At 36.7% G+C, this 13,257-nt stretch overlaps 1 protein-coding gene across 8 annotated transcripts in view; it reads right to left on the reverse strand.

The window, feature by feature from the left end:
• The window catches only part of FAM172A (family with sequence similarity 172 member A), a 280,969-nt gene that overhangs the window by 255,161 nt on the left and 12,551 nt on the right, over positions 1–13,257 (reverse strand). For 5 of the 8 annotated variants that reach the window (XM_017807269.1, XM_017807270.1, XM_017807271.1 and 2 more), the window contains one exon: positions 2,497–2,619. In XM_017807269.1, the coding sequence (XP_017662758.1) occupies positions 2,497–2,554 (58 nt within the window). In that variant the 5' untranslated portion in view covers positions 2,555–2,619. Of the gene's footprint in view, positions 1–2,496; positions 2,620–12,646; positions 12,667–12,733; positions 12,829–13,257 lie in introns of those variants that run through there. The other 3 variants (XM_017807268.1, XM_017807272.1, XM_017807273.1) reach the window with 3 other exon arrangements.

Genomic DNA, 13,257 nt, shown 5'->3' on the forward strand with positions numbered 1-13,257 from the left:
CACAGGTAAGCATATTGGGACATGTTTTGCTCATGTCACTACCAAACAATTACTGCATACACACATAATAGTGTACAGTCATCTCTCCTCTTCTCATTGCTTATCATCCACACAGCCCAGCGCTACCCTATCTGACTTTCTGATTAATAATCAAAAAATCATTAAGAAACAATTCTGCAGGATCCCACAAAATATAGTTTCCTACTTCCTCGTAGATGAATTTGAAGACCACACACATTCTGTTCAGGAGTGCTACACTGGCTTTGAACCATTACTGTTTCATAAATCAAGATACCATGTATTACCAAGAAAATGCATTAAGTATTTTAAGTATACTGAGTTATTATCTTTACCATCCAAAGCTGTAGCTCAAAGAAAAGAGAACAGTTTGAAAAGGCTCATTTTCTTTAAGCTTGGTTTGGCATTAACTGTTTCCACCCTTTCGTTAATTAAAATAATTATTTTTGTAGGTTAGTACCATTATTTTTGCTTAGTCTTACTGTTCGTAGGTTACCCACATTATCTAAGCTTAATATTGATACCTTTAGCCCTTTGAAATTTCTGTTGTTCAAAATGTTTGAAGTGTACTGAAAATTGTCTTCAATATTCTTGAAGTTCCTTGACCTTCTCTTTTTATAACTCTTCCAGTTCACCTGACAGTCATTCCAGTGTCCATATGATTGTCTCCAGCTCTTTCTTCTGCAAGTGATTGCAGCGGGCAAAGCTGGAGGACCAAAGGCCATCCGGTATGGCTGCTGGAATTCAACATCTCTCCAAAAAATATTATGCTGTCTGAGCATCTCTATGGTATCTAAATGTCCATATAACATCAGATGTCGACTGGATGATTTCTAAATCTGTCTTTCTCCACCACAGCTCACTTTTACATCACATCTATTTAACAGCAAGTCCCATGAAATTCAATTTACATAAGCAATCATATGTTTGTTCTCATGCATTGTCCTTTGAAAGTTCTGTGGGAACTGCTTTGGTTCTCAACCAAATGATAGGAGAAAGAAAATAATTTTGTCAAAGAAGTCTTTCACCACAGGATGTAAAAAGCATGCCCTTTCTTCTTCTGTACTTTCACAATACCAAGGCAGCAAATAGTCTTTCTCTCCTTGGTGAAGAGAATCCTGTCACACCACACCTCTAGAATTTAGTTTCACTGAAGTTTTCATGTCTTCTTACTGTGACTTTATTTGGAAATGTGTTTACACAGAAGTGTCACTTACTATATAATAAAATAGCCATCTCCTGAGTAGCAAGGACAACAGTATATGAAAGCTTATCTGCAGTATGCACAGCTTGTCATGTCATGATTTACAGCTTCCATCAGAGTCACTGAGGAAGACTGTACTTGGTCTGTCCTGCAACCACTGACACAGTCACTTTCTTCCTATGCAACTTTTCAATTAGCTAAAGTGTTCTAACAACTTCGAGATTCTTTCAAGATCTGATCCACCACTCTCACTTAAGATCTTAGACTTTACAACTCAATTTGAGACAATTCAACAGAGCTGAAAATTGAGTGATCTGCAGGAGACCTTCACAGCCCAATGGGAGATCACTGGATCACATCAATGACACTAATCCTTAATGAAGATCAAATCAATGTCAAGTATAAGATGGGAGTTTTACTTTTCCAAATATGAACTATAACTTCCTCAAAATATATTAATCTGACAGAATTAGTACAAGGTTTTATAAAAGTACTACACAGGTTTTCATCAAACATTTCACAAAAACGCAGCAACTGAAGAAACATCATCTATCATCACACAGAATATAAATTTCTAATAATGCTTTGGCAGAAATCCAGGATGAACACTGGAGTTGCAAACTATATTCTTTTTTCTCCTTTGAAAGACAATTTAGAGTCCAAATGTGTGATGCAAGCACTTCAAACCCAATGTCTGGTTAGCTTACTTGAAAGTCTAACCAACTCCATGGTATTTCTGAAATTGAAAACCACTATTTCAATTATCATTTATGTAAGTTTTTTTTCCCCTAAGTCACTTAGGTCCATTTATTTTTTTAAACATAAAATACAAAGGGAAGTGTATAAAACCAATATGGAAATCAATGTCCTGAGAACCTTTTTGCTGTTAACATTCCAGTCCAAGAGACTTTTAAAAGCTGTAATATGACTGTATAACTATAAAACAAAAGCATCATATAAATTAAATGAAAACTCCCAAAAACTAAGAACACAAAAGCACTAGACAACTTTCTCAAAGGATAATTATGTAAATTTAAAAAATTAATGGATATTGTATTCTGTTAACTCCTTACCACAGATAATTATATTTTATATCATCTTATGAAAATACTGATAATGGACATACCATTAGATAATAAGCATTACACACGTGGACTAATAGTCTCTTCCAGTACTGTAATTCCCAAGCTCTAACCCATACCTATAACAAATTATTTTCCTTTCCTTAATAATCATTTCTGAAATGTCAATATACGTAAAAAAGAGATTCATACCCTTTAATGCAGTGGTCTTCTCTTTTTCATCTGGCCCTCCTTGCTGGAGCTGAGCCATCACTACCCAAACTGTCAACAGATTTAAAATACTGAAGTAAATGCAGCTAATCTTCAAAAGACAATCTGAAAAAGAACAAGATTTGGATATTAAATTTACTGAGTGCTCCTTTAACAGATCTCATCCTCTACTGTTTATATCACAAAAACCCCCAGAATTTGCTCTGAAAGCAAAATCTGTCAGAGTATTATAAACCCCAGGTTTGGTCAAAGATTCAAGTTCACAAGAATGAACAATAACCTCTCCCTAATCCTAAAGGTACTTCTACCTAATCAATATATCTTTCTTTGTGATTCTAATGTAGCGTCAGTGAAGGAGAAGTCTCTAGAAAAGCACAACACTTTTAAGTCCAAAGTAGAAGATACAAGAAAAACCACAACGTAATCAATAGAACTTTCACAATCCTTACAGATTTTCTTCATCAATTAACTCCACTTTGATGTTCTTATTGTACTATATAGTTTTGTTTAAAACTGACACAGTTTTAAACCACTGCAATTTCTACAATACTTCATTGGTATTGGTATCGAAAATCAGGATTGAAATGTATAGAGCTATAGAACAAACTTCAGTGTATTCAGGATAAGAATTTACATACAAAATCCGATTATAAATTTCTCCTGTCGCACAGAGGGCAACGCAGACATTCAAGTCCATAGTCTCTTTCATCTCGAAACTGACACCAAGGGAGTGAACTACCACATCACAATTACTGCTTTTTCCTTCTCAATAAAAAGACCTCTGTGCACTGAATTCTTTTTCCCTTCATCTTTTTTTGGTTCTTTATCTGTCAGTCATTACCAATTTGTTTTATTCTTCTTCCCCATATTCTCTTCATAGATGAGCTTGCATGAACTCTATCTCTGTAGCAATTTGCCAAAAAAAGAGTAATAGCATTCACCAACTCTGCTACTGGCTTCCTAATACCCATAAGAAAGAACCTCAAAATGGTTTCTTTAAAGTAACAGCAGTTCACTGTAAGGAGAGTAAAAAAAAATAAATTTAGCATAATAAAGACTATTTTTCTGCCATCTTTAGAGAAAACTTGTTACATTAAAAACTTTATTGTAGATTAAGGAATAATATAGCAATTTAAGAGGGTGATATATATTAACTAAGGAGACAGTTTGAGGGGTTCTTTTGGTTTGTTTTTTTTTTTTAACTTGGGGGCCTATAAAGTCCAATAATCAATTGATTTTACAAGTCAGAACTATGGTATACTTTGACATCTTTCTTTGTAGAAGGCTGTTCAGACTAAGCTGATGGGAAATTGCAGTATATTACTAAAGACTTTTAAAGACACAACTCTATAAGGAAAGGTCTGTTTAGATTGTGTACTTTGCAAATTATGACAGCACTTAACATGATTTAGTTAAAATGTTCATCTTTTGGCTAAGGCTTTAATCATGTTCGCACTCATTACAAAGGCAATCACAAAAATAACAGCAAAACCACTGAGATTTTCTTGTACATTTTCTAACATATAATGTTGTCAATATAAATATTAAAATGATTCGAATGTTAATTCACAGTGGATGGTATTGAACACTCTTCTCAGATGCTTCCAAACAGTCCACTGACAAAAGATTACCAAACACAAAATCTTGTCCATCATGTTTGTACATTTGCAGCACAAACCCTTGTACATTCCAGTAAATCATACAGAAAAGAAACTGATTTCAGTTAAAATTACTAGAAGTGCTAGAAAATGGTGATAGTGTTTTGTGACAGTCTAGATTACAATTATTCTAGTCATAGAAATTGTGTGGTTCTCCCTACACAAGATTTGGAAATTCATTATTTGGTATACGTAACTTAATGCAGTTAACAAAATACATACAGGTGCTCAAAGATTTGATGTTAACCAAGGGAAGAAACATAAAATCTATCTGAACAGATTTACCTTGGAAAATTAGACCCCATTCCCTAATCAGATAAATCAACGCAGAGACCAGGAATCCTTGGCATTCTTGTCTCTACCATGATACCCTTCTTCTTCCTTTAACAGACGAAGACCCTGCCATTGAGTAGATAACTGAACAGGTTTAGTTGCCAAGCTAGAATCACCAAAATAAATAAATCTGATTTTAGCTTTGAGAGGGAGAATTTACAGTTCTTTTTGACAAAGTAAAAAAACTCATAATGAGGATGGAATTAGCATACAGTATGTTATGCATAGTTTCTGTGAACACAGCGTTTTTTTTAATCCCTCACTGATATTTGTTTAAATGACAAACAGAAGAAATTAGATGAGAGGGTTGGACTTTTATTCTTTGACAGAGAGGTGCCAAATCCTCTATAGTCTGACGGTACAAAAACTAACAGTAGGAAAATCATAAAGCTCTCTGAATGGCTGCATATAGGCAAATGCAGGAACTGTAGTTTATTCTAGGCATCAATTTCTACCCCCAGTGATCTTCAACTGCATATGTTGACCATTCTGCGTAATTCCCAAATTCCATCATCAAGTTTCTTATAATAAATATTGACTTTAAATGTGTTATTCTGTAAAATTACTTAGATAATTCTTTTAAAAACATCTTTCTGTGATTTATTTTGCTTTAGCTACACATAGTAAGCATACTTCCTCAAACACAAATTACTATTTCACCTGAAGAAATACTTACAGTAAATAAGTTCCCATATCTTGTTAGATCTTTGCATTCTAATAAATGGTGGTGGAAGTGGCTGATAAAGTACATGACTGCAGTCTACACTAAAGGTTGTTTTATTTACACAGCAACTACCTTCCACTGTTATTTACCCCATAAGTTCAAATAGCAGAGGAGTTATATGCATTAGCAATATGTGCCAGCAACTCAGTTATTTACATAAGACAGAGTCAACACAATTCCACACAATGAAATTTTAATTGTTTCAGTTTAACTTCCTTGAAATGCTGGAAATGACCTTCATAAACCTACTCACGTATACACAAGCAAATAAAAATGTCAAAATAATAGAAAAAGAGGCAGCAGAACCTCAACACAGCCTCTGTGAAGTTTAAAATATGACATATCAATCAAACACAAAGTTCAAAATGGTCATCAAGAATTCTTCCGCAGTAGCTACAGCTTTGAATATTCCTACTGTTCTTCTCTGGGATAGAGTTAGTTTTCTTCATAGTAGCTTGTATGGGGCTAGGGTTTGGATTTGTACTGAAAACAGCATCAATAACACTGCTGAACAGCATTCACACAGCATCAAGGCCTTTTGTGTTTCACATACTGCCCTGCCAGCCAGCGGGCTGGGGAAGCACAAGAAGGTGGGAAGGGACACATCCAGGACAGCTGAACCATATGACATCACACTCAGCAATAAAAACTTGGAAAAGAAGAAACGGGGGACATGCAAATTGGTGGTTTTTGTCTTCCCAAGTTGCTGTTACACATGATAAAGCTGTGCTTTCATGGAGATGGCTGAATATCTGCAATTCCTTATTTTGCTTTGCTTGTGTGCACAGCTTTTGCTTTTCTTATAAAGCTGTCTTTATCTCAACCCACAAGCTTTCTCACTTTTACCCTCTAGTTATTTCTCCGATCCCACTGTGTGGAGATTGAGAGAAGTGGCTGGGGGAAGGACCTGACTGCCTACATTGACTAATCCACAACAACACATAATACAATAATTCCTTAAATATGTACGGAGGACCCTACTTCTGCTGAGGCAGATGGATAGTTATCTAACGAATCAGGACATCAACTCTGGGGACACAAAAAGACATCCTGCAATGAAGGCAGGAGAATGCTGCCCAGAGAACTCTGTTCAGAGAAGGAATTTGCAGGTGAATATTACCCAACCCCTAAAAAATAAAATGTTTTCAGATAACCTCTTTTTATGTATTTCTCATTTTCTGGGCATTCGGCTCAACTGATTTCCTTCAATGCTCAGAACTATGGACCACTGGATTCCTGTTTTAAGAACTCTGAAGAAATTCCCTAGCTTTCCCAATCTCAGCACCCAATGTATGTACACTGAAGAGTAGGACATTTATTTCAAGATGCCTTCACCTCTAAAAGGTCAAAAAGAATCCTTCATAAACAGAAGATACTAGGGAAAATACAAGGAATTAATGTTTATGGACAACTAACACCCTGCAATTGAAGCCTCAGGAAAAACCCATCTAACATGTAATAGCGCTATATTCAGTGGACGATTTACTTTCCATTAGTGCATGGTGTTATATCTCAGCTAACGAGCACAAAAAGAAATGTCGAAGCAATAAAATCATTCAGAAAACAGTGGTGTGAAATGCTCTTTAATTACAGAGTCAGATTTTCCTGTCAGTCTACGTTACAAGGATAAGTGACGAGGACTTGGTACAATATTACCTCTTAACATAAGTGAAATTTCCCTGTGACAGTTTATAAGAAAACTTGATTTGGACGAAACGAAGATGGCTGCAATAGACTGCTGGTTTCAATAGGATTTTGACTTGAAAGATGGAGTGGAAAAGACCTACTCTCACTAACCTCATGTGTGTACATATTAAGCAGTTACAGGATAAAGACAGAATTTCTACTCTTTTTTAACACCATCTTCTCTTAAGCAAACCCTGAGTCAGCTGTGAGAGAAAAATGTCTCTGAACACAGAAAAACCAGAAGACTATTTAAAAGAGTCTTCTCTTAGGAGAAACACCAAAGTAATTTTCCAGAGAGTCACGAGACAGAGAAAGAGAGAGAGAGAGAGATTGAGAGAGAGACAGAACTGTCTGCTTAATTGAAGATTCCTGGAAAGAACACACACATATCAGCTGGAAATGTAGCAAACCCAGGTCTGTAGCCCAGATCCTCACACACAGCGAGGTATTTCTGATTCTACTCAGACTCCATGCTGAGTAGGTGCACAAAAAGAGACTAAAGAAAGGTAAGAGGTGCACTCAAGTTTCTACAACACACCTGTTTCCTCCAACACCTTCCAGAATGTGCACATGCAAACAAATATCACCACTCCACTTGACTACTCTGCATCTAATGCAGATAACTGCAGATGACACAAAAATATACAGAACAGATGGATGCTATGAAAAACTGAATCACACACAACTGAAAAGAGCATCCAGAGCTACCAGTTCATCATCTAGATACCTTATTTCAGAATCAGACTAAAATACCCCAAATTCCCATAGTATACATACCTCTTCTTTGCAGTCATGTCTGCCTCAAGAAATCCCCCTCACAGCTCTGCCCACAGTTTTTCTTGGTGTAGAACACCTACTTCGTCAATTTTTGTAATTCCTCACAGCTTTACTAATATAGTATCTCAAGTGTCTTTGCTCTGCCCTCTGCCTGAGGCAGAACCTGCTATCTGGCCAGCTGAACCGAGCACTGCTTCATTTCAGCTATCTGGCAAGCAAAGCAAATAGTCCTGTGAAACACATGCAGTCCACAGATTTGTTTCTGCTGCATCGTCATAAAGCAGTACAACATTATAATATATATATAAAAACAATGTGAATAATATAAACATATTATTCATTTTAGCTCTGTATTTAAATAAACCTAATATTAAAATTCTGAGTGTATCACACTTGCATTTTTAATTTTTTTTCCACATAAGTAGATATTTTATTTTCTTTTACAAAACAATAAAAAGAACAAAGATAAAAAAGCAACACAAGTAAATTTAATTTTCCTTACTGGTTCCGCTTTAAAAACTGAAAATCCAATATTTATATAAAAATATTCCATTAAGTGCCTGCCAGTAATTGTAATCACACTGCTTCACACAGTTTTGCTACTGCCAAATCTACAACCTTGCTATCTCTGCCCAGAGCCAACACTGCCAAGCAGCTCTAACCACAGCAGCCTAGGCTGAAAAAGAGCTCTAGAAATTATCTTGTCTCCAACCTCCCCTTGGATCCTATTTCATTAGGTTTTAACAGGGCCTTACATCAGGTAAGCTAAGGTGCTGCCAAGATGAGCCTTCAAAAGTTCAGTGAGGAAGATTCCAGCATGCTTCTGAAGAACTTACTCCAATGTTTAGTTCCTTTTTCTAATACCGAGATGAAATTTCTTCTCTCACTATGCATCCTTCTGAACAGAAAACAACTTCTTCTTCATAGCTACCTTCTATGTATTGGATGTTTAATTTCTCCAAGCCTTCTCTCCTTTGAGGTGCTGGAGCATGTCCAAAGAAATGAAGCTGGTGAAGGGCCTGGAGCACAAGTCTTATGAGGATTAGCTGAGGGAGCTGAGAGTGCTTAGCTTGAAGAAAAGGCTCATGGGGGATCTTATTGCTGTCTGTAGCAGGGTGGGGGTTGGTCTTTTCTCCCAAATAACATGAGAAAATTACCTCAAGTTGCACAACGGGAGGTTTAGATTGGAGATCAGAAAATTTTCTTCACTGAAAGGGTTGTCAAGCACTGGAACAGGGTGCCCACAGCAGTGTTGGAATCACCATCCCTGGAGGTATGCAAAGGATGTGTAGATGTGGCATTTAGGAACATGGTTTAGAGGTAGACTTGGCAATGCTGGGTGAGCAGTTGACCTCTATTACCTTGAGAAGTCTTTTCTAACCTAAACAATTCTATGATTCCAATACAAACTTCCTTGAATCTTTTTCCAGATATTGTTAGTTAGTTGTATGTTAGTTCTCTAACATACTGATCATCCTTCTAACATACAAATCATCCTGGTGGCCACCTTTTCCAATTTTTCAATCTCTCTCTTCAAATCAGGGGACAAATCAGATCTACCATCCTAGGTAGGCTCCTACAAAATAGGACTCAGTTTGCCTTCATTGCCACAAGGGCACAGTGCTGGCACTGTTAAGCTTGCCACCCAACAGCACCCCCAGCTCCTTTTTAGCAGAGCTACATCCCAGCCAGGCATACCCCAGTGTGCATTGCTGTTTGGCAATGATACCATGTCAGGGCACAACTTTACACATCTTTGTTAAGCCTTAGGTACTTCCTCCTGGCCTAGTCTTCCACCCTTCATGACAGATTACCATTGTGCACAAATACAGACGATAATTATGACAATTAATCTGGCAGTTTAATTTGCACCTGTGATTTGAACTCCAGAAGAAAAAACTGTGGAGCAACTGTTCTCTTTTTATTCTCAAGCCTTTTGCCATATGCAGTTCCAGCTTTTTTTTTTTTTGCCATGCTACTAAGCAAAGTCCTTGAAAAAAATTAAATTCTACCTGTTTCATGAACTACTTCAACAAGGCTGAATAGATGTTTCTATGGGGTTCATTTAGCCTCAAGCCTAAACGCTCTGTCCTAGCAGTAACCACTCAAAGGCAGGGGGCTAATGAAAGTTCAATCATTCTAAACCAACCTTGTAAAATTCTTTGTCCATTTTGTTGAAAATATCGAATTTCCTACCAGTTTGAAGGAATCCCTACTAAAGAGGAGAACTGTCTTAAATTTTTGTAGGTGCAGAATGTGTGATTGAGAAGAGATCAGCCAACTAACACTAAACTCAAACGTGCAGATAAAAGCAGGAGGAGGAGGAGACTGGAGATGCAACCTAGTTTAACAAAAAACAAAAACAACAAAAAAACAACAACCCACTGTAAATTCCTGATTTTTCCGTGGAAGGTTCACCATTTCAGGGCAGACAGGGTCACAAAATCAGAATTATGTCCTCTTAAACAGAGGCCTTTTATTTCCTTCAGCTTCCAACCTCTAAGACCACTAACTTGTGTTTAACCTCAACAGTTCTTACAGAAAGGCATCCACACCAAAATTCAAGTTATTAAGAGCTAAAGAGTCCATCATTTGCTGTGACAGTCTGAAAGGCTAGTCACCGCCCTTTGTACTTTATGTCCAGTTTGAACTACTTTGGCTTCAGTCACTAGTTATTAGTTATTACTACACTTTTGTCTGTTAAGTTTTGACTCTGTATTTCCCTTACGTAGATACCACAGTTAAGCCCTACCTCTTTCTTCTGTAAACTGTTGTTGTTGGGATTGAATCACTCTCTTGTACTGAGACATCATCAGCAATTTTCTCATTTTCTAGGACTTGGCTTATCATTTCAAATATTATTTAAAATGAGTAAAAAAAGGACTCCCCTTAAAGCCTCTTTTTATCATTCTTTGGGTTAATGTTTATAAATAATCACTCTCAGAAATGATGATTAACCATTAAGTCACAAGAACTAGTGGACTCTTCATACATCCTTCAGACTGTGATTAGATGCCCTCTAGGAGAGAACTTTGTTGTTAAAAACAACTTACTGATTTGAATATTGTGGTAGCTAAGAAAGAGTAACAGCTACAACAGAGTTTATAGATAAATGAACTGTAATTACAGGAAAGAGGTACATAATCCATTGAATTATTTTACCTTTACATCATCTTATGATCAGATAGATGTTTAACCATGAAAAGTCATGTAAACAATATACATATCTATTAGGGACTGTCTATCTTAAAATTCTTACTTTATGACAACCTCTACAGCAGCTGATCATATTGCTTCCCAAGACAAAAATTAATACAAGAAAAGAAGGGATATATTATACAGCGTGCTGCATGGGAAAAATATGAACCAGCATCAGCCCCGCTCAGGGTAACAGACTCCTGAAAAACACCTTATAGGCAATACAAACATTTTCTCACAAAACTGACAAAATATGCACTATAACACCACCTCTGAAGTATTATTGTGTATACGAGAATTCTTTTTCTCTGTAATTAAATGAATGCTGTACTGAGCATTATATGGTCACATAAGCAGTACAAAAATGAATCCGCAAAGTACTAAATCAACTACCAAAACCAGCTACAACAAGCAAAAAAATGTTGCAAGCATCTACACAATAATGTAGCCAGTCCTCCAATTCTTTACATTTTTAACCTACTCCCAGATAAAAGCAGAAGAAACATTTCAGTTTCAGGAGCTTAAAGATGTGACATAATCCAAAATAGCAAAAAACTTTTGTGCTGGAGAAGGATGAAAAGGTCTTAGATAAAAAGTCTTAGAAAAAAAGTCTTAGGAAAACCAAAACTTTCAGACTCACCATGTTTTGTTACTAAGTTCTACTGTACATATGAAGGCGGAAAGCAGATGGAAAGTAATTTCACAAAAAAAACCAAACCAAAACAAAACAAAAACCCCACACAAAACAACAACAAAAATCCAAACCTTGTTAGTAAAAGATCAGCAGTGCTAGACAAAATATATGCTTCCTTGATGTAAATGAAGTTTAGCAGACTTTGTACAAATTTTGAAGGTGGCACAAAAAATCTGAAAAGACCTAAAAAAGTAAAATAACGGGAAAAGGACAGGAGACAGAACACTGTCTTGGAGACAAAACTAAAAGAACCCAAAATCTTAAGCAGCATGAACTCAACATGGAAAGTTATCTGAAATTAGGACTCAAGTGCTTTAAAACCAAGACTGCTGCAGCAGAGAAATACCACTTTTAACCACTTTTGGGTTTTTTAACTACTATGAGAATAAGGAAACTACTGTGAGAAATGGAAAGCAAATACCGAATTAAATTGATACCTAAAAATTACTCAGCCTCAAAATATTCCTTAATCTAGCAAGAATCAGCTGAAGCAAATATCTCCATTCCAATGAATATACCTTTTCTATCACTGTTTCTGTAATGTCACAAAATATAATTAATATTATATCAAGCTAATATAGCTTGGAAATGGAAAAATCCAGAATTCAGAACAAAGCAGGAAATATTTCCCAGACTATATATCTAATACAGTGAAATCAGTGAAGAGGATCCTTTCAACTACATCCTGGGCTGCTTTAGGAAAGGTATTGCCTGCAGATTGAGGGACACGATCCTTCTCTACTCTGCACTGCTGAAACACATCTGAAATGCTGCACTAGTTCCAGACTCCCCTGTACAAGACAGACACACTGGAGTGAGACCAGCAAAGGGCTGCAAAGACGTTTAAGGGATTGAAGCATCTGATATCTGTGCAGAGGCTGAGAGAGCTGGGACTATTGATCATGGAGAAGACTCAGGGTATGGTGGCAGGAGTCTTATCATTATATTAAATGCCTGAGGGGAAGAAAGACATTGAGCCAGTGTTCCCACTTCTGTCCAGTGATAAGATAACATACAACAGGCACAAACTGGACATCTGAACTTAAGGAAAAACTTCCTTACTCCAAGGGGGGGGTCAAACACTGGAACAGGTCCCAGAGAGGATACTGTATCTCCAAGTCTCTGTCCTTGGAGATACTCAAAACTTACTGAACATTGTCACAAAGTAATCTGCTGTAGGTAATACTGAGCACTGGTGTTGGACACTTCTAGAGGTCCCTGCCAATCTCAACCACCCCGCCATTCTGTGAAGATAAATCAAAAGTACACAACAAATGAATATGCAGAAAGCGCATGTGTATATATTTACACGTTAGTTACCTCCCACAATAGCAATGAACAGCTTATAACACAAGATGTGAGAAATCATTATGAGCAGTGTGTGGTTGAGCAAGAATTAAGAGCTCATGGTCTCAAGGGGTTCAGTTTTGTGTTCTTAGGAATTCCTTTCTGATTCAATTTGCATGAAACAGCCAAAATTTATCATCATGAAACTGTCAAAACCATCAGGGCCACAGCCATGACAAATTTGTGAAGGCTGACAACACACGATATTACTCATTCTATTGACAACCACTCAAAATTTTGAGCATACTTTAACACCTTCAAGCTGGTTAAAATCCCCCTGCAGATGAATAAAATCTTATATGTTTCCATACATGATAGCACACACT

Source organism: Lepidothrix coronata, unplaced genomic scaffold (genome assembly GCF_001604755.1).
Source record: "Lepidothrix coronata isolate B3197 unplaced genomic scaffold, Lepidothrix_coronata-1.0 Scaffold18, whole genome shotgun sequence".
Classification (NCBI taxonomy): Eukaryota; Metazoa; Chordata; class Aves; order Passeriformes; family Pipridae; genus Lepidothrix; species Lepidothrix coronata.